Genomic DNA, 21,955 nt, shown 5'->3' on the forward strand with positions numbered 1-21,955 from the left:
GCGTGACAAATGTCAGGTTTCATTTTATTCCAACTTGAGGGCCTATAAGCATTCCACAAATGTAATCAATAAGGTGTGGCATGAGCCACACAGCTTATAGTAAATGTAGAAAAGAAGAAAAGAACCGTTGGGAAAAGAGTACAAAAGCGGGAGTGCAGGCATAAGAACAACGTAAGACATCTATGAAAGCAAAAGCATAGCACCTAGATGATTAGAATCTTATAGGCTAAATAGAATGCAATGCCTATTAAGACTGCTTCGTTTTGCTGCTCTTATCATGACACACTCGGCGGATTTCTTTCGTCGTCGTCATGTTCCGTATATCTCTGCATTGCATAAAACCTACAAATAAAAATAGTCTTGTAGGAAATTATATCTAATCATGCAACTAGAGATTAGAACCCACAACCCCCCCCCCCCACACAGTACAATGCGAAAAACTATTTCGCCTCAAACGCACTCAATCCCCAGTTTACAAACGGCGAGATCTTCATTTACACCTTTTAATGGGGGTGATGCGCACGTCTCGAAGGTATTGCGTACTTTAGCTGAGTGTGGTTGCACACACCACATATTGACAGGGATCAGCAGACGGCCCATACCTGGTTTGTGGTGCTCTGTTCTCACCACTCAGTTTTTGTGAATTCATAGACAGTGCAAAGATGCTTTGCTCACTGCAATGGCCGTGTCTCCTTACGACAGTGTGTTGTTGAGTTACGTCAAGTCTGATGCTTAGCTGCTAGCCTCACTTTGTGTGAAATTCTATCTGATTGCCATCGCGTTTACTGCTTCATTCCTCTGGGTGTTCGTCATTCGAAAAGCATAACTTGACACTCTGCAGACGGACCTCATTCCAAGAAACACAAAATCATTAGAATTATTTGATAGGCAGAAGTCATTTATAAGCTGTGTTGCTGATGTTGCAGTGCAACAATTTTCCATTTGTAACAAGCACGAGGTATTAAAGAAATATTTTTTTCTCCGATGTGGCTTCATTAGAATAACTTTTGACCATAATTTAAGATAATTGTGTGTACATTCAAATTCTGCCATCAATATGATCACTCAATGGCATGCTTTTTAGTCAAACAAGATGAATAACACTCGCAGGGTAAGTCACTGATGCCTTTGCCTAAGACAACTCAAAGGTAAAAGCGATTTTTCGCTTCTAAGCCAATGTATGGATCTTTGCCCACCGAACTCCCAAAACTCTCTGCACCTATTGTAGTTCGGTTCTGCCTCCGAGATGGGTGGGGGGGGGGGGGGGTGGATGGCATTACGAGCTTTTTGCACTGCCTCCATGATTGGATCCCTTAGACAAGGCAATGGCGTTGTGTGATGATGATGCTTTTTTGCATCACTCGTTGACTGTGGGCTGCCATTGCCGCCCATAGTCAACTTTCGAGCTTGATGGAGGCATCTGAGGCATTCATTCTAAAGAGGCTTTAAGCTCTAAGAAATGAACAGCTTTGGCAAACAGAGATGTTGCTAATATAACCTTTTGGTTTGTTATTATAAAGATAAAACTTTCAAAACGGATTGATACACGTTCCATGATGAAAGGTTTCCAAAGCCGCGCCTACGAAATCTGATTTCCCCTCGTCTCCAATCTCATATGGCATGTCAGCAATTTGCACTCGGGCGGCAATAAAATGAAGTTCGTAATAGGGAGTTTTAGAATAGCGCACCGCGAGCCTTTGCGGTGCAGTCGCTACCACTGCGCATGCGTCGTAACTCGAGTCGGCGATCGCGGCCCGCGAGCGCTGCTTTCGCGGCTATGGTGTCGCTACGCCCGCAGCGCTTGCAAACGATATTCTAAAGCTCCCTAACGTTAAAAACGTTATCGTTTGTGCTTCTTGCTTCATTTGAAACGAATGCGTTTTCCCGTCGATTTTTAGCGAAGTACAATTTCGTTCCGCACTTCCGATACGACGAAGTTTGCCGAGCACAAAAGTAACACTTTGCGTGAGAGGACCATCCCTCTGTCTTTCCTCTGGGCCGTGTTTCGCCGCGGTGGATCTAAGGCGGTAGCATTTCGATGGAGCCGAAATATGGTAGAGGCCCGTGTACTGTCCGATGTCCGTGCGCGTCAAAGCCAGATAGTCGAAACGCCAGGTGGTTGAAATTTCTGGAGCTTTCACATCTAAAAGAAAAAGAAAAAAGGCCGCCCTCGCTCGGCGCCCATCCCGTCACGACGCGCGCTTATCTCCCACGCGTCTTTACTTTGCCCCGCGATTGGCGGGGGGGGGGGGGGGATAGATGCTTGTGCGCGCGCGCCTCCGACTGTGACCGGAGCGATTGCGTTTAGTTGCCGGGCGCACTAAGACCGCTTCGTGTTCGCTGGACAGGCGCCGTTTGCGAAAAGAGTGTGCTTTTCGAACGCAGCGAAGTAACAACTGGGGCACTTGTTAGTTCGCACTCATATCTGTACCTGCTGTGATTACGTTTCGTGCCTCGTTTTTGTTTAAACAGCGCGTTATGTGTCGAGCGGTAGACGTTGTTCGTTCGCTCTCGTCCTGCGTATGTCGTTTCCGTGCGTCCATTTGTGCGTGAGCAGCGCGCTGCGCGTTTTGATCTGCTTGCCGTTGTCGGCGTTGCATTCCAAGTTTCCATCGCATTCATTGCTTCGTCTTTGCGGCGAGAAAACTGTGACTTTTCTCGATTTCGAACAACCGTGTCGTCACCACCGATGGGGATGTTAGATTAAGTGGAGACTCTCCGAGGCCACTATATGGATGGATGGATGGATGGATATGGCTGTACCCTTTAGATCGGGCGGTGGCTAGCGCCACCAAGCCGTAATACCTAATGAACCAAAAACTATATTTATTTTTTTTCCTTAAAAAGTGAGTTTGAGGATTCTTACTTTGCAGTGAAGAGTTCAATTTTCACTCGTGCCTTGACTTTAGCCACCAATCAGGTAACCTCCTTCTAGTTAAGTCTACCCGCTTGAAGTTTATTTTGCCCTCCCGGTCCCTAAACCCCAGTGCTTTGAAAAACTCTGAACTATAGGGTGAAGCCCTTTACAGAACATTATCAAGTGTTCGGCAGTTTCCTCCTCCTCTCCACACGCACTGCATACTGTGTCTACCCCTTCGTATTTGGCCCGATATGTCTTGGGTAGTGTGTTCAGGCGCCCTCTCTCGCCATGCATCGCGTGAAGCGGCGCACGTGGACAAAAAACCCGGTTCTCAAGGCGGCGCTGCCGTAGCATGGGCTGGCAGCGCCGCATATTCTAGTACACTATAGCCACGGTGACGACGGATCTTCGAGGTTAGGCTCGTCACGTGCTTTCGTTTTGCGCCGTGAGTTCGCAGGCTGGTAGCTTTCGCGATTAGTTCTGGCGTCACGACGGCGCTTAATGCAATGCAATGAATGCGACAGCAAAAAAAGTTGTAATGTTGTAAGAAGTAAGGCTGGCCGCCAACTCTTTTGGGTCCGATATCGCGGAACTCATACAGAACGCTGGCGCGAGCAAATACGGCCGCTCCAGGGAGAAGTGCTCTTTTCGCACAGTCCCTTCGCGTTGAAGTCGTATACTGATACTAGCCGAGATAGCGAGCGCGACCGCCCTTGAAATAAAAGTTCATTATTGCTACTCGAGCGATTCCCTCCCCGCGTTGTTTCATGCTCGTTCAAGACGGGTGGTTTGCTTTTTTTTTTTTTTTTTGAGCATTCGACGGCAGCTTTAACGCACGAGGGATGTAACCTTATGAAATTTCCTGGCAATAGGGATGGGCCGACTCATTTTATCTCTGGTTCAGCAGTGCTCGCGCGCTTTTTACCCGCTCGTGAAAGTTGCGATGAGCGAGGGCATGTTATCAATTTCGACTTGTTGCGGAACATGGCAACGACGATGAAAACCGGCCGAGATTGTTCATATAATTGCTATCGCAATAATAACGCAGTTTTTTTGTTTACTGTAAAATAAGTGTTTTGGGTTGTATCTGCCTTCAGTCTCCCTTTTGTTTAATTTGCGCGTTTATTTTCATAATGATCGTACCGAACCTGCATATAACTAAATCCTCTTTATAACGAATTTTTCCACGAATTTATCAATTTCGTTATATCCGGGTTTAACTGTACATGTTTTTCAAAGCTTGCAATTGAAGAGCGTGATGATTTATATATAGCGCGGTGACAATATATGTTGTCCCTTTAAGAAATATCCCCAATGCCTGCCCCCTGTGTAGTTTCGGATTTGCCCGCGTCTCCAGTCGCATATTCCTCGTCTGCCATTTGCAGTCGGACCTGTAGTCGTTTTTAATGGAGAGGAAGATTCCCTCCTTTCTGGGCTGCTGCACGGGAGTACAAAAGCTGACGCCACAGCCTCGGCCCTGCATTTGAGGGGGGGGGGGGGGGGGGCACGCATGTTAACAACAGCCCAGAGGGACTTATGGCGGCGTCCAGGGAGCCTTCAGTAAAAAAAGGCCTATAGATGTGCGCAGCGAAGTTCGCGAGGTTATGAATGTCATCGTAACTGCTTCTTGCTTCAGATGAAACATTTTGCATTTTCCCATCGATTTAACGAAGTACAGTATTGTGGCGCGATTTCGGTACAACGAAGTGTTGCCGAGCACATCGCTGTCTTGCGCCCTTGTCACATATTAGAGGGGGCTTCCTTTCTCCCGACCCTGATAGTATATAGGGAGTGGCGCACCTCGGTTTATAGTAATATTTATTTCTTGAGCGTCGGCAGGCTGTGGTCGCCCCCCCCCCACATCCCCCACTCACCTACCCCGCACATGCCTGTGATGTCTACTACAGCTAACTTGATGTTCTGGAATGCGCATGAGGGCAGGGTGCGCCGCCGCCTCCCCCTAGTCACCGACAAGGGAGGGCACAAATTCTGCCCCATACATCGACTATTTAAATAGAAGGAAAGGGGGAGGCTGCAATGAACCTTCGCCTTTAACCCTGAAGGCGACCGTTGCGCGCGCCTGTGTTCAGCGTTAAAATATCCCACATCCTGCCGATAGGGGCACTAAAAAGAAACATTGACTTAGTTTAAATTGACGAACGGCACTCTGATAATTCAAATGCCGTATGTTACTCCATCATCAGTTCATTACTAGCGAGAAAATAAATGTTGAAATTTAATTGTTATATTTCGCGCTGAAGTGCATTTTTTTTTTTGTGGGCTCTCGACTTTGGCATGATCAAATTTTTTGACACTTTGTATGTTACAGGTCTGTGGCACCCACAGATGACAATGTAATTCATTCTTTATCGACTAGAAGTCACATAGGACCCAGTATACGCCCACAAAATCTATGACGTCGCGGTGTTTGACGCGGGAATCTCATGGTGGCGTCTCCATCCGCATTTAATTTTCGCTCGTGTTCTCGCTTACCAAGCATATTCTCGCAGTAAGATTGTTTTCACTATTGCGAACTTGTACTTTAATATTACGCGAAAAATCGTTTTAGGGACGAAACTCCTCGCGCTATGGCTCAGTCCCTCCTCCGTAGCAGCGACTCCTTACTTCTCACATTGTTCACTAGATGGCGCTGAGCTGTTGCAGCACGTGACGTGATCACTAGATGGCGTGGACGCGTGTGACTTAGTTTGATAGGATGGCGGACAGACAGACACAGAACAGACGGAAACTTCGCCCACACTTGTCATCATTCACTCCATAGATGTGCTGTGAACTTTTCTCTTTAGTGCCCCTTCAATAATTTAGCTTTCCCTTAGCCAGTTCGTCTCTACTCGTATAACCAATGCGTTAAATACCGTCGAAGTCTACTGTCAACCACATATACAGCGTGGCTGCAGAAGGCATATGTGCGCGCATTCATTACTTCTCCGCGTCGAAATATTGGGTGGGGTCGCACCTAAATAGCTACTCGCCGCGCGGGCTTAATACGCGGCCGCTGGACGGAAAGAGACTGGCGTCGTCCGTGCGCACGGGCGCGTCTTTGTGTCGTCTCGTTTCCGTGGAAATTTTGTCGCATTCATCGCACTAAGAAAGAAAGAAAAAAAGAACCACTGAACGTGGAGTGAATTGCGTGAGGAAGGCGGAAGCGGTGCGAGCGCCCTCTACCGTGTACGCGTGGTGCCCTTCTGCTCTGCAGAGATATACGGGCGCTGGTGCGTGTCTGCGTGTCGACGTCGCTTGCTTTTGTGTGTGGCGTCCGCAGAGAATGCGGATATACGGCGATGATTTGCCGCTTTGCTGTACGGCACCACAGCTACCTGTGCTATTATATACTATATATAAAGCCGCGACAGAGGATGAGTAAAGAATCAGAAAAAAAAATATAGGGTCAGTTTTGGACCTCGTTTTGGTGACGCTCCTTCTGCTGCCATGTCGCGAGGGTAGTCGCGTAGGCAATATATATATGACGGGCATTTATATAGAGATGTTCGTGAAGGTGTGTCGGGAAATTAGGATCGGTTACAGTACGCGTCCAGTGGGCATATGGTATAGAAGTACGGTTTTGATAGTTCAGGGCGTGGAGCCACAGTTTTACACCTGGTGCTTCCCCCTACCCTCCCCCTTGAAATTCCTACCCCATTGGTCCCAACTCGGTGTTCCACAAACCAAAGGCGTAGCGTCTCTTTTCCGTGTCAGAGCCGAAGGGCGCTGGCTGAAGTATTGAAATATTGTGGTCACAGAATGGCACGCCAAGCCACCTCCCCCCTCTCCGCGTGATTTTTGCCATGGCACACAGAAAAAAAAAAAGCCCCCACCTCCTCAAAGGGAATCGTGAGGAAATGGGAATGCATTTCTTGCGCCGAGAGAGGGTACCGTTCACGCCAGACATTCGCCATCACCTTGAGAGGCGCCCAGCAAGCGAATGTTTGAGAGTGAGGAGCTAGCGGAGGGGAGAGTGGGGCGCCAGCGTTCTCGGCTTTGGCATTTCACGGCGGCGTCTGGAGCACACCCGATTTTCTTGAGAGGCGCCCAGACAGTGAACAGTCGAGAGTGAGGCGTGAGCCGATGGAAGAGGGGGGGTAGAGAGGCAAGAGGGCGAACGGCGAGAGAAGGAGCAGCGAAGCACTGCACCTACCCTCTCCTAAACTGCCTCCACACACGCGGGAGCTCCGCCGAGTTCCCACAATGCGAGCGCTCTCACAAGCCGGAGCGTGCTCTCCCTCTCCACTCACTCTCCACTACTCCTCCCGCACCACCTGTTCTGGTTGTTAGGGGCGAAGATAAGCGAGCGCGCCCGCAGCTGTTGCTATAGGAGAGGAAGTGAGCGTGGAGATAACACCTACCGGCACGCGGACAACGCCGGATGCCTGACATAGCCCGACTAAGAAATGCTTTTGCATTTAAAAATGACCATTTTCAAGAGTAGCCCCCCCCCCCCCCCCCCCAGAAAAAATTCTTTTACGCCCCTGAGCAGAGTGTTTCATCTCCTGTGTGCTATTTTTTTGTCTTGTCGAAAAAGTGTGGGGAGGCTTGTATGGCGGATTTTTGAACACATATCACATATGCAGCTACATGACAAAAAAACACGTCCTGTGTGCTTGCCTTCCGTCGTCCTTGTAGCTTCGAGGCGCTGCTATGCGTGTTCCTTATTAATACTGAGAATTGTGCTTGCCTGACCTCGCCACTGCACACATCGAGGAGGGTTCCAGCCAACTATACTTGGGACGAAGTACAGCGGTGTGTCGCGCGTCAGCTTTCGCTCCACGTCCCCATTAGTTGACTGGAACTCTCCTTGCGTCTGAATTGAGAAGCTCGCGTACGCAGACTAGCTTATCAACTTTTTTTTTTTTTAATAGCATGCATTTCATGACGTGCCTCTTTCTGGTCGCTTCTCGTATTGCAGCGCGGCTGGGCCGATGTTCCTGGCCGAGCTAGACGTCGACGACGACGAAGTGTCGTCGGCGCGTCCCTGGTCGTCGCTGTTCTGGGGCCGCGTGGCCCGCACCGCTCTGCCCATCCAGCTGCTGCTGCTCATTCTGCTGGGCGCGGCCAGCCTGCTGCCCGTGTCCGAGGAGGACTTCAGCTGCGTGCTCACCAACAACTTCGCACGCTCGCTGGACCCGATGCTGCGGTACCCGCAGGGACCGCCGCCCGTCTAGGCCTAACCCGTCTGCCATCTTTCTTCATTCGTCCGCCAGTGCTGCTTTCCCACGGCGGATCAGCTCATCCGATCCGGTCGTAAAGAGTGTGTGCCCGCCATCTTGTTCGCGCGGCGGACGATAGACAGTTTCGTTCGTAGTGGACTTGTACGGTGTGCTCGAGAGAGGAACGAATTAAGTCTTTGAATTGTGTGTAGTGTCCGTGTTAGGCGGTAAAACAATCGTTGGATTTTATAACGACGTCGTCGTGAAAGTCATCTTTGGGGTACAATCGTGCGTCTGGATGACAGGCTCGTTTTGCGACTATAGAGACTGACCGACAACAGTGCTAATCCGCTGCCGTCGCTTTCGACGCGTGTGCAGAGTGATGTGTGCTGACGTCAACGCACAGCGAGATATTTAGCGGTCCGTGAGATCAACTAGGAAAATTTGTTTTCTTTTTTTTTCTGCCGCATTGCGATGGTTCATTGATTCTGTGCAGAATGGCACGAAATTGCGGGTTCAATTCCTGGGCCCAGAAGCCGCATTTAGGGGAAGGCGGAATGTAAGAACACTTAATTGTGTGCCCTGTTTTCTTTTTTTTTTTGTGCGTCTCAAAGACATTCAAGCTTCTGAAGTCTTCGGTACGCCATGGGCGAAACAGCGTGCTGCCATCGGCAATTTTTTTTCTTGGCCGGGAGAAAAAATTGGTGTTCGCAACCGCTGTAGCGCAAGGTCGTGCCTGGGAAGTTATTTAAATTTTTGTTAATTAGGCTACAGGCTGCAATTGTGCGCCAATTTTTCATGGAAACAGCTGGGCTCCCAAACGGCGATGGGGCAACCACACTTCTCTTTTTTTGTTGTTGTTTTTTGTTTCTTTTCTCGCTTGCACACCGCCCATGCCAAGAACAACGCTTAAAACATTACTCGACTTTATATACGGTGCGCTAACATTGGTGAGCTTTAGCGAACCGGGAATCTGGTGCTAGGTGCCGAGTTTACGCGCATGCGCAGAGGCCGGTCTGGCATGCGCGTTCATAGCCTCCTAGAGCCGAAACAGGAAGCTGCTTTACGGGAACGGATCTCCGGTTCACTAAAACCCCCCAAGTCGTCAATCGCCCATAACATGTTTGCCTTTCTGATACGCTGTGATAAGAGAGCAAAAAGGGAGAAGAAGAAAAAAAAAAGACTTATCGCCCTGGTGTGATGTGATAGCGCTGCGGTAGCTGGTGCCTTTTTTTTTTTCATATAGGAAAAGCTATACACGTTGCATCTGCATTTTTTTTTTTCGACAGTTTCGTTTTTCCTTGGCACTCTTGCTGCACCTTAATTTCTTACAGTAATCGTGCTACAGCTCTTTTTTTGTCGTCCTCGTCTCGTTATTGTCCCATTTGTCGACCCGTGTATCCTAGAACGGTTTTTGCAACTATTTTTTTTTTAAAAAGCCTCTCTAACGACGGACTCCCGAGATTCACGCACGCGAAAGCCCGTCCGTCTCGGAGGCCATGCTTAAAAACAGCGGTATACGCGCTTAACCGTGCCACGGCTACGAAACTGTTTCTATAAACTCATACGCCTTTTCGACTACTACTTTCGCGCGACAAAACCCTACGAGGGTAACGAATTACGACTTTCATTGTTTTTTTGCCAATTTTTTTACGAGCTCTTTGTACGATAAACCAACTTCGGCTCGCAAAAACCAGGGGTGGACGACTTCGTAATCAAGCATATTGTAACCAATTATCAAAGACCGCTGTTATTTTACACGCATGTTCAGAATATATATATAGGATGTTGTACTTATCTGTGTATCGTTTTAGGAAAGATGTTTAAATCATGAAACTCTTGGAATTAATGTTTGTTAGTTATAATGGTCTCTGTTGACAATCGTTTCGCTAGAGATGCGAATCTATTTTAATCAATTTGTGTGTCCTGGGTAGTTCTGGCTTGCTTCTATCAAAACTTTCGCTGCGAGTGCTTTGACTGCGCGAAAGTGATACAAACCCTGTTGATGCTTTTCAAGGGCGCGTGGTATATTTGTGTGTTGTCCTATCGTTTCAGTACGACTATGCATGTCTTACGAGCCGCCAAGGCAGCTGCAATGCGAGAATAGTGTCAATTGTGTTCCCACCTCCTTTCCCGGTGCTTGTTGAGCGTTGTTGAAAAAAAAAAAAGCCTGTACAGAAGAGCGAATAAAAGTGTGTGTGTTTGCCTTTTTGTGCGTCGTCTTCTTTTAGTGTGAACGTGCATCGCCGCCTCTTTTGTCTTTCCGAGCGTGGCTGGGCGCTCGTGCGATGCACTCATTACTGATGCAAACGGTGACAGAATGGAACTGAGAGAAAGAGAGAGAAAAACAATATAAATAAACGAACCCCAGTCCGATTTCAATAATAAAAAAGGTGAAATATATAAAAAAAAGCGCGAAACATCACGAAACGTCCAGGGGACATCCCGACGAGTCTTTCATGTAACCTAGATGGCTGATATCACTAACCGAGTCGCTGTACGAAAATTCGCCCGTCGTTGCATCACGAGCAGATGACGTATCTGCCACTAGTACCAGAGAACACCTATACACTACCATGCTAATACCTCCGTCGCGAGGTGATGCCTCCCCGTGACGTCACACTTCGATGACACGTCGATCAGGAGCCGCCCTCTTGATACCGAAAGCACTTCGATAGGTTAAAATACATTCGATGCAATCCCAGGCACCATAATACTCAATTTAGGGTCATCAACAACAGTGTGGGCGCGTGTGCTGTCGAATGTTCTGTGTTTATCTATCTTCCCTTTCGGCTCTCTATCTTTCGTCTTCCCCCTCCCATGCGCAGGGTAGCAAACCGGCTGCCTATAGGCTGATTGTCCTCCCTGCCGTTCTTTTCCTCCTATTTTTCTTCCTCCTTTCAACACCAGTGTATTCTATATGAACAACAATCCGAAAATGTTTTTAAAGTTCATGTCACTGCTTCATAAAGAATAGGAGTGGCTCCCGATGTTTCTGGGGGGGGGGGGGGGGGGGTGCTAAGTCGGCGGCGGCCTCTCCAGGGGGCGTATACCCAAGAGGAGGTTGTACGAGTCAAACCACCTCCCGGAAATATTTTAATTTAACTTCTGTATGCACACACGCACATACACAAACACGTTCACGAACATATATAATGTATGGTTGGTCACTCATGCCCTCGTCCCCGTTTAAGCTTTTGCGAACAGTGAATATGTTTAGATTGATAGAATGTACTCCGATAATTCTAATGTTTTTTTTTTAATTTCGCCATTATAGGTTTATTAATGCAAAAAAGAGTCAAGGTCAAAATTTCATTTTTTAAATTTTGCGCTGAAATACCCAGGCATGACGTGGCGAATTTCAAAGCGTTGTGCTTTTTTTTTCTTAGTTTGGAGACAGTGCCTCAGCTAAGTTTCCTGAAACTTGGAGTGCTATCAAGCAAATGCGTTGGTTAGGCCTGTGACCTTCTCAGAGAGAGAGAGATAAAACTTTATTATATCTATATACAAGCCGCGAGGGAGTATGTGGGTGGTGGCCCTGTGCGAGCCACCCCTCCCAAACACTAGGTGGGCTCCTCATTACAGAAGCCCATTGGCGTTGGTGACATTGCCTAAACTAAGTTTCCTGAAACTTGCTATGCTATCAAGCAAATGCATTGGTTAAGCCTGTGACCTCCTCAGAGGACCATGCACTTCACTTTTACTTGTTAAAAATCGAGTAGACGACTGAGTATGTGACGTCAGGACGTTTGGTAAAGGAATTTCAAGTTGGCGTTTGCGCTTCTTCCTTCGATCAGGACGTCTTGAGGGGCTAGTTGGTTCATTCTATTCAGGTAAAAAAATTGCGCTGAAATAGAAAGGACACCACAAAGAAGGAAGAACCCCGATCTGTTTAAGGCTTCTTCCTTCGCCGTGTTATCTCGCTTAGCAAGCGTCTTGTGAAGGACTAATTTATTATCACGAGAAAAACCAATTTGCAAGAAAAGGGGGATGGCCGGCCGGTCGATGCTTCGTTGCGTGTTTTGTAAAAAAAAAAAGTGATCACTTTTTTTTTTTCGGAAGGTGAGCTATAGGCTACAATAAACGGACAATTCCCCCTGCTGTCCAATGACCGGCAGGCTATATATAGTCTGACGTGAAATGATATTGGTGGGAAGGCTGGCTTCATAAAGGGAGCGTTTGTATTTGTCGCACGACGACGCAGAGAAATTCACATTTCCTTTCGTTAACCCATCCACCGCCTCGCAGGATTTCCCAGGTAAGATACGTGTGATCTTTTGCCCCTCCTCCTCCTTTCCCACTAGTCACCCAATAAGAGAGGGGGGCGCAAAATCTGCCCCGTATACAGTGACATAATTAATAGGAAGGGGTTGGGGGAGCGGGGCGACGAATTTTTGCCTTCTCAGATGGACAATTTTACGTATGCCTATTGGCCTTAACGTTCTTTGGTGAGTAAGCGGGCGATTCCCTTGGAACGATGGCACACGTCGATCACTTCAACTTACGTGAACTGCTGCGCGGAAATTTGGGGTAACAGTACTCCGATGCTTGCGTCGGAGCGGTAGTTTAAGGGTACGCCACACAAGTAGACTCGCCTGAAAAAGAGCGCCTGCAATCCCGGAACTCAAGAAGTCAAGACACCACAACGATTCTTGTGTCCGTACGTGTTTCCACGTTCTCTGTTTCATGATGAATCGTGGTTGTCAGCAGGGGGGTGCAAAAAGGGCACCTGCCCCCCCCCCCTCCCACACCAAAGCCACATTTGTGTTTGTGCGCCCCCCCCCCCCCCCGCTGTCCCGCCATGATGCGACACGGTATTTGCGCCACCCAAGGCAAAATCCTACCAACACATATTGAATGAATACTTACCAACTATGGCTCAGCTTTCCGTACGTCATTCTAAACTCGCTTAATTCACCCACACTAAAGAAGAAAAAAAGAGGGAGTAAAACGCGTGTTTTTGTTCCACATGGATAATCTTCATCTGTAGTGTAGTAAAGAGATGGAGTATTTGGTGAGTAATTCTGCCACACAGCCACAATTGTCATCTGGTTTGCTCCCGTTTCCTTTCTGGAAAACTCGGCCCTTCCCACATTCCTATCAATAATGCCGTTATTATCAATAATCAATAATGCCGTCGCCGTTCGTGACCGGGAACGCCGTGATAACGCAAGCGGAGTAGGGCAGGTATAGACAATGATAGTTTTGCACGAATGTGGCAGAAATACTCCCCAAATACTGGATTTTTTTGCGCTTTAAAAAGGATTGAGTAAGAAAGGGTGTCTTTTTGTCCCACAATAATCGCGAGTTTTAGAATAGCGCACCCCGAGCCCTTGCGGTGCGGTCGCTGCCACTGCGCATGCGTCGTAACGCGTGTCGGCGTTCGCGGACCGCACGCAAAAAAAAATCCGAAATTGCGTGCGGTGATGGCGGCCCGCATGTGGCCCGCAAGCGCTGGTTTCGAGGCTACGGTGTCGCTGTGATCGTGCGTTGCGGATCGCAGCAGGGCAAACGCTATTCTAAAACTCATATCGTGCCCGCTACGCCCGCAACGCTTGCAAACGGTATTCTAAAACTCCCTAATAATCAACCGGCTTGCTTGCGCTTCCTTTCTTGAAAACTCGGCGCTGGCCACTTTCCTATCAAGAAAGTTATGCCACGCTGGTGACACCATGTCGTTCGTGACCTAAAAGCGGCGGGCGCGCGGTGATAGTGCATGCAAGGACAATAACGCAAGATAGACGACTATTATTGTTGTGTGACAAAAAGACGCCCTTTTCACTCGATCTTTCCTTGGAGTGAACTGTCAGAATAAAGCGTGTAAAAAGAGCGTCTTTTACGTCTCATAACGACAGCGGTGATCTGTTTCGTCTTGTCTTTTCTCGCATTATTGCCGCGATGTGCTCAGCACTTTCCGGTATCGCAACGGCATGCACGTTATCAGATTGACTTGGCAGTTCTGAAAGGAGAGTATAGCGAGCGCCGAGTTTTCAAGAAAAAATAATAACTGTCGGGGGTTTTTTACGTCTCAAAACCACGCTGCGATCATGAGAGACACCGTAAAGTGAGTCTCCAGAAGTTTCGACCACATGGTTTTTTTTTTAACGGGCACCCATAACCAAGTGCACATTCACCGAAATGCGGCCACCGTGACAGTTTTAGCTTGTACATATGCTTCTTTACGTTACCGTGTTACCGGATAGAATCTGCGCATGCGCGTGTCTTTACGGAACGTAAACCTTTACGTAACGTAAACTACTCGCCGGATAGGCTTTACGTTCACGGCCCGGAGCAAGCCGCCTAGTCAAGACAAACCGAAGCGCCACCCCGCGACCTTCAAGCCAGCAGTCGAGCGCCCCAACTGTCACACCACTGCGGCAGATGCTTGGAGACAAAATGACACCATTTTTTTTTGCGCTCTTTTGTTCAATTGTGCGCATGGTCATTGGCAGGATTTTCTCGTGGGATGTTCAAACCAGTATTGCATTGCGGCTCGGGGAGGGGGAAAGTACTGGTATAGGATTGGGTTAGGGCAAGTACTGGTGAGGCTTTCCTATAAAGGCGGCTTGAGAAAAGTTGCTCCTGTAAGTCGTACCATCATGGCACATCTAGTATCCTTCGCACAAACGAAAACAGAGACGCACGCTTCCGGATCGACCGAAGGCACGTAGCGATCTGGCTGGCTCAGCCCGCTAAAGAATTCCCGTTGACCGCGAACCACACGTTCGACCCTGCTCATTGTTTGCACCTCCGTCGCTGGAGGTCGCGAACGACACGAGGCGCGCGCATGCGCCGTCGAGCGACGGGTGGCGCGGCGGCGGTCGCCAAGGAGAGAAGAGAAGCCATCGCGCTAGGCCTAACACGCGGGCGATGCTGCTCGCCGCGGCGGCGTCGCCCCGTCCAGGCCCGCTAGCGCAGTCCTCCTAGCGGGCGGCCGGCGGCGCACCGACCATGGTGGACCTCGGCGGATACGTCATCGTGATCGTAGAGACCACAGACCGCCGCATACGGCTGTACGGTACGTGGAGTTCCGAGAGCACGCAATTGTTGGCATGTCGCGATTTTTTATTTTTTTTTTCGCGCAGACAACGTCAATACGAGGGCTTTCCCCGGGACTCGCGCTAGCGCGCGCATTCGACCGTGACTTTGGACGCAACAGCGCAAATTACCTGAGCCGCGAAAAGGGGCTGTCTCGTTTCATTTCATCGTGCGCATGGCTGATGCATAAGCGTCAGTCGGTTAACGCGAGTACACTGAAAAAGAAAGCGCGGCCCGTGTCCACGGTTGCGCATTGCTTCTTCTCTAGCTGGAGCTCGAACTGCAAAAGCCTTTATTTTTTTCCTCCCCCGCCACCGTTCGGCTTCCCAGCATCACACGCGTCTCCGGCGCCACCGTGCTTGCTTTTCCTCGCGAGCGCGCTCTTCGATGTGGGGGGGGGGGGGGATCAGAGGGAAAAAAGGGAGCAAGGGGAGGTCACGTGGTCGCCGCCGCTCCAGTAGGGATCGATGGGATGGCTGGCGTTCAGGTTCCTCTCCTACACGTGCGTCGCGCTGTGCTAGTCCCGGGGAAAGGCAAAAGGGAGCGATTCATTTTTTTTAATTTTTTTATGCATTGCTATTTTGGCATCGTGATCATAAGCGAAAAACAACTCCAGTGGTTCGCGCGTGCCTCGTTGTTCTGGCCGATGCGTGGCCGGCCAATGTGATTGTTTGTATGTCCTGTCCCTTTTCCTCGCCACTGTATCAGGATCGCCCGCGGATCGCGCGGACTTGGAAGTTGGGGACGAGATTCTCGAGGTGAACGGACGCTCCTTAGACAACTGCACCCACAACGAGGTGATCTCGCACATCCACCAATGCATCCGCTCCCGGACGGTGTGCCTTCGGGTACGCAGGAGGCCACGACTAGGTGAGAAAGGTTGCTTTTTTTTCCTTCTTCGAACGCCCCCGGCTATAGCTGTAAAGCTCGCACTCGTGCGTCCACGTGTTGCGCGTGATTGAAAGGCTTCGACGAAGTGACCGCCTCCTTCACATCATTGGTGAACGCCGCCGCTGACGCCGGAGCGCCACAGTTCGCAGTGTGGCAGAGGGTTCATAGGACTCTGGAGCGCGCAGAGGAACGCTTCGTGAAACGCCGGTTCGTTGGCCACAGCCGCATTTATAACGTTCCTGGAAGCGCCGCCCTGCGTCACTACTGTCCCACAATGGTCTAGCGCCCAGTAGACGAAAAACAGCTGGACTCCGCCCAGTTCCGACAGGCCCTCGAAGGACAGGCGAGTTCCTCCGAGTTCCTTGAAGACGCGCAACGCCGGTCTCAGGCCCGCCCACGCGGGCAGGGACTCCCGCACATCTTTACTGCGCTTCTGGCCGTCCAGACAGGACCGGGCACGTCGGACGTGGGCCGCGGCCGCCGGAGGTAGTGGTGGCAGGGCGGTGGGTTCGAGAGCCAGCAGCGACCGGAGTAGGCAGGTGGCGAGGCGGGCTCCCGCGCGCGAGAACTGCAGGGCCCCGACGACGCCTCCCGGTGTGGACTCGTTGAGCAGCAGTGGCGGCACGGCCAGTCTTCCGGAAGCCGCGTCCAAGACGCACGTCCGCTCCAGGGCCCAGCGCGCGGGCCAGGACTCGCGCGACACCCGCCTCTCGAGTTCGTATGCGGCTATGGCGACCCACGAACGAAGGGCCGCCTGTCCGCCTTTGGGTCTCGGAACAGCGTCTTCGAAGCGCGTGACGGCCATGGGGTTTTGCGACCACGGAGGACCGAACAACTGCAGTCTCGCTTTTCGCAGGACTTCAAGGTGCGCCGTGGATTCGCTCAGTAACGGCGTTTCGACCATGAGGTCTACGACTTGGTGGCGCACCGCGTTGACCAACTGGGCCGCCTGCTCCGCGAGGAACGCGGCGCCCGTCACGGCTCGCGCCGCCTCGAGCACCAAAGTGGGCGCGAAGGCCAGGGCGACGCCGAAACATTGGCGCCACCGGTCGCCGCGACCCGTGTGCTTCTCGTAAACGTCTAGTAGAGGTCCCGGTGGTGTAAGCGGCGCTGCCTGGAAGTGCAGTCTCAGCGCCAGATAGTTGAGTACAGCATCCGGCGGAGACCGTTTCACGATGTCGCGCAGGCGACGCACGTAACTGGGCGACAGCAAGGTCACCGAGGCGCCGCTGGGAAGTCCTCGCCGCACCTGGCCGACGAAAGCCCACAGCTCGCCCAACTGCGACGCGACGACCTTCGCCGTTAAGCCACTTCCGGCACCGTAGTACGCGGCGCGCTCCACGCGCAGGGCGAAGCGGACGGCGCCTTCGCCTTTGGCGCCAGTCAGAGCCTTGAAGGAAGTGGCGAGCGCGCGGTAAGCGCTTTCCGCGGCGTCCATGTCGCTGTCCTCGCTCAGCGTGTCCGGCAGTCCCAGGGCGACCGTACCGTCCGGCTTAACATGCACGGAGAGGAGCGCCGCGCAGCCGGAGTACGTTAGGACGCGCGCCGCGGCGCGCCAGATGGCCACGGAACCAGCTCGTGAGCCTGAGAACGGGAAGTCTCCCAGCGTGACCATGGGTAGCAGGTAGTCGACAAGCTGTCGGTCTCCGTTCTGCTTGTCTCGCACGCATTTCTCTAGTAGCGGTCCCACCGGTTTGCGACCTCGGAGCCACTGGAAGGCTTTCTGTTCAAGCTCTAGGACGTGGTCCTGGTCGGCTGACCGGGCAGCCGCGTTTCGAGCCCTCCAGCCCTGGCACGCGTACCGCTCGAAGTCCCGGCAGGGAGACGCGTCCCTGAGAGCCAAATGGCGGGCCAGGTACGCGCCGTCTCGCCGGCAGGGTGCTGAAGAGCATCGGCCGGCACCGGCCATGGAACGTTCGGAGAGCAGGCCTCCCTGCATAGAGTGCGCGTGACGCTGTGCCAGCTGATGGATGTCGTCACCGCCGTCGTGGTGAGCCGAGGAGATTCGGGGCGCGACGGCTAGGAGCGCCGCTAGGGTGCTAAGAACCGCGGACACGACGGCGGGGTAGCAGAGCAGTTGCCGTCGCGTTAGGAGTAGCGCTCCTCCGGAGAGCGCTCCTCTTCTCCCCCCGGCAAGCCTCGTGGACACATCACCGTGCTGGTCTCGGGGCGAACGACCTCGCCCACCTTCTACGAGCGGTTGCCGTTGTCTTCTAGAGGACGGCGCCACTGTGTACGTGTTGGTCGTCTCGGAGGTATCGGAGAGGTACACGAGGCTCATGTCTGGTGTTACCGAGAAAGGGTCCAGGTTGATCGTGGTCATCAGCGGCGCACGTGGCGTTGTCGTCTCCGTCGGCTTATTGCCTCCGAGAGTGTACGTGGAGTCGCCGACGCCGGTTGTCAGGGTGTACGTCTTCTCGGGTAGCGACGAGTTGTTTCTGGCCATGGTGTACGTCTTGCCCGTGCCGATGTCATCACCCATGCTGCGCGTCATGGCGATGCTGCGGCACCACGTGGCTGAATACCCGGCCGTGTCCTCGCCACTGCACGACGTCTGGATCGCGAGATTGGGTGACGGTGCCTCCGGGACGACATCGGGCGCGGCTGCGTGCTCTCCCGCTTTGGCGTCTTTGGTGACGACGTCGACGGTGCGCTCTGTGCCCGAGCTCCGACTGTGGGCGGCAACTGACTTTGTGGTTGTTGTGGCCGCTTTGTTCGGGGTCCAACGGCTCCCTCGGCGGCCCGGCCCAGAGGCCATGACCTTCTTCTTCTGACTTCAGTGCACTTAATGATAGTGATTACTGGCGCATACCCACTACTGATCCATGGCTTGGCCAAGAATCAATTCGAAAGCATTCTCAGAACACATTCAAAGGGACCAACAACTGCTAAGAACAAGAAATGATCTGACGGCACGGGTGGAAAGATAGTCCATCATAGTGACTGAAACCAACCCCATTTATTTCGCAAGAAGTGGAGTTATATTTTTATTTTTTCATTAAATATCACAAATATAGTGTGGCGCAACCTGGCGGCAGAAACTCTACCTATCCGAGCTGCCGCGTCACGTGACCGTAATTGAAATATTGTTTGCTTTTTTAGAGTAAAAGATACTACTCCATGATAATTTACTTATGATTGTAGATGACTATGATGACAAAATCCATGGTAAATTACTTGTACGGAGGATTCGGGTTTTCCCGATCAGTTCCGAGCAAGCTCCTCATTCACTTTGTGAAGATGGAGGGATTTTTTAAAAATTTTGCAGGCGTACGTGGGTACACGTAAACACACAAATACATAGACGAACATACATAAAGGTTGGTTGAGCTTTCGCCCCCCTTCTCCCCCTATATAATTTCCAGGTTGCGTCCCCGATCTTGGCCGGCGTACGTTACGTCGAATGCTGAGATCCCAACAGATGCGATCAAAATCTATGACGTAATGTTCAAAACACAAAACGAAAAAGTTGGTGGCGACAACGCCTGGAAGTTTCGCACCATCTCGCCACGTCACAGACATTTGTGGCGTTCGCTTTATTGTTTGATGGTAGAAATTAATGATATTATGTTGAACCCATGTGGACAAAGAACGAGGAAAAAAAAGAAAAACTTTGCAATCAGTCTCGTCACGCTAACATTAAGGTGCTAGGTTTCTGGCGCAGAACTTCAAACATAAAAACTTTATATTGATTTTTTTTTTGCGTCTTCTTGCTAAAAGTGCTGTGATTTTCAGTCTGTTAAACGGCAATCTACTACTAATTTTAAAACAAATGTTTTTTTTTCTCTTAACGACCCTTGACTATCTTAGATTACCAATTTTGTTTTAATATTTATCAATTGAATATTTTCTGTCATCGTGCTGCGATAAAAGGCTGGCGCGCAGATGTTGCTCATTAAAAAATATACGTAAATAACCAACTTTATAGAGAGCACAGACGTTGCTAGTGGGGGACGGCGTCCGGAAATTTTTTTACGTCTTAATCGTCGGCATCTATAGAGTTATATTAACCATTTTGTGTACAGAAGATTCTAGGACCTTGGACATCTGCCTCAGTTGCGCAGAAAGTGACTAAAGCACTCCTAGTTTACTTAAAGTCAACAAACCTGAGCGACCGCCTGTAGACTGTGTGTGCTCGTGATTGTGTGTACCTTCTTATCTCTCTGCAACCTCTTTTTTTCCCTTCATCCCTTCCCCAGTGCAGGGTAGCAAACCGGATGTGCGTCTTGTTAACCTCCCTGCCTTTCCTTGCATCTATATATATATATATATATATATATATATATATATATATATATATATATATATATATATATATATATATATGTGTGTGTGTGTGTGTGTGTGTGTGTGTGTGTCGGTATCGGAACACGGGAGCTCGCATTGACTGCCGTTTCAATTCCACAACAAAGCACTTTCCGATGGCAAATATTCCGCAGATATTAGCCGAGCCGCGAGGTTAAATTCTTGAAAGAATTTGCCATTTGCAGTGACCCACCTGGGAACTCAGTAACAATGTATTTGAAAGAACGCATCGCATCAGGGGCCAGTCGCGTTGTGAAAGAGGGAATAAGCTTCTGGGTAGTGGCGCAACATACATCCACGCGTTGTTACCTCTTTGTCCAGGTAGCGCCACAAGTCATCACGTAAACGTAGGATATCTGACATTGCTTAACTTGCCTAATGCAATTGCTTGCCATCGTTTCATTTATGTCATTAACCGAACACCAGTGTGACGCTATATCCTGCGCTGGTCGTCGTCTGACGCAGAGGTAGAAGTTTTTTTTTTTTTCAAGCGTAAATATGGGAAAGCAAAATACAAGAGGTAAAAAGCAGGCCATTTCACCTGAGAGACACCTGCCGACAGGTGCACGAAAGTTAGCTGTGCCCCGTTTGAAGTGCAGCAGCACAAGCTGGGCGAAGCGGCGGCCAAAGGAAGGAGTGGGGAGGGATCAGTAGTTCTCGCGATTTGTTTTTGTTGTTTCGCCGTACAATGTGGCGTGCGGTGCGAAGAATGTTTTGACTGAAAGCGCGGCTCCCGCCCCTACAGTTCGTGCATTTTGTACCCGGATCGCGACGGAAAGATTCCGCGGACTCGGTTCGCAATCGCCTCGCAGCAAAGCCCTACGGTTCGACGTTTCGTTGTGTCGGTGGTTGCTACAAGTGCCCAGCCCCTGCTGGATTTGCGTGTTGCCTGCCGGCGGCCTTGCGTTGGTATGCGGACCCGTGCGCCCGTTCTGTGCTGCGCGGCTCGACTTGGTCGGATGTGAAAACAAAACGGGAGTGCCTGGCTACCGCTTGCGATCGTCACTCGTCTGAGGCCCGCGGCATTCCGCCTAGCAGGCCTAGGTGTGACAGGTCTTTCCTGGGGGCAAGTTTTGCGAGAGGTAAGATCCGGATCGCACAGCGTGGCTGCGCGCGTCCGGCAAGCGTGCGATTGCAAATACCGCGGTGGGCAGTTGTGTTTTTTTCCTCCTTCGTCTTCTGGCGCACTCTACGCAAACCCGGGTGTTAGCGTCGCGATCCGCACGCCAGCGTGCTTTTGCTGTTCTGTTGGTTTCTCTAAAACTTTCGCCGGCGCGATGTTTGCAGCCTGCACGGGTATCGCCTGCGGCCAAAAGGCCCGTTTCGGCCCGAGCCACGTATGCCGCCGCTTCGCAATGGTTGCGGGGAGGGGTGCACCGATGAAACTAGCTGTCGCCCCTCGAGTATTGAGAGAGGCGCAAATTGCGCGATCCGCCTTGGCTTGCGTGCAGTCCCTCGGCGCATTTTAATGGTCGATCAAGTCGAGGCAGCGCGGAAGAAGAAGAAAAAAAGCTGGCACAATAGGGATGAGTAGCATTCTCTCTCGCGATCGCCGCGCGCGTGGCGCGACACAGCGTCCCTGTTTTGTCGTTTTGTTTGTTTGCGTTTTTTTTTTCGAGGGGGGGTCGATCTGTGTCACGCTTTTGAGCAACCCGTATGTGTGTGGTATCGACGCTGTGCCACAGTCGGCGCCTTT

At 50.8% G+C, this 21,955-nt stretch overlaps 2 protein-coding genes across 6 annotated transcripts in view; both read left to right on the top strand.

Moving 5' to 3' along the window:
- Positions 1 to 10,236, top strand: part of LOC119166998 (uncharacterized) — a 398,724-nt gene extending 388,488 nt beyond the window's left edge. For both annotated transcript variants that reach the window (XM_037418400.2, XM_075867251.1), the window contains one exon: positions 7,785 to 10,236. In XM_037418400.2, coding sequence (XP_037274297.2) covers positions 7,785 to 8,040 — 256 coding nt within the window. In that variant the 3' untranslated portion in view covers positions 8,041 to 10,236. The remainder of the gene's footprint in view (positions 1 to 7,784) is intronic.
- A 4,638-nt stretch (positions 10,237 to 14,874) lies between these two features.
- sdt (MAGUK p55 family member stardust) overlaps positions 14,875 to 21,955 on the top strand; it is a 43,616-nt gene continuing 36,535 nt past the window's right edge. The window contains exons 1-2 of one of the 4 annotated variants that reach the window (XM_075867255.1): positions 14,875 to 15,043; positions 15,772 to 15,933. In XM_075867255.1, coding sequence (XP_075723370.1) covers positions 14,977 to 15,043; positions 15,772 to 15,933 — 229 coding nt within the window. In that variant the 5' untranslated portion in view covers positions 14,875 to 14,976. Of the gene's footprint in view, positions 15,044 to 15,771; positions 15,934 to 20,978; positions 21,342 to 21,955 lie in introns of those variants that run through there. The other 3 variants (XM_075867252.1, XM_075867253.1, XM_075867254.1) reach the window with 3 other exon arrangements.

Source organism: Rhipicephalus microplus, chromosome 6 (assembly GCF_043290135.1).
Source record: "Rhipicephalus microplus isolate Deutch F79 chromosome 6, USDA_Rmic, whole genome shotgun sequence".
Taxonomy (NCBI): domain Eukaryota; kingdom Metazoa; phylum Arthropoda; class Arachnida; order Ixodida; family Ixodidae; genus Rhipicephalus; species Rhipicephalus microplus.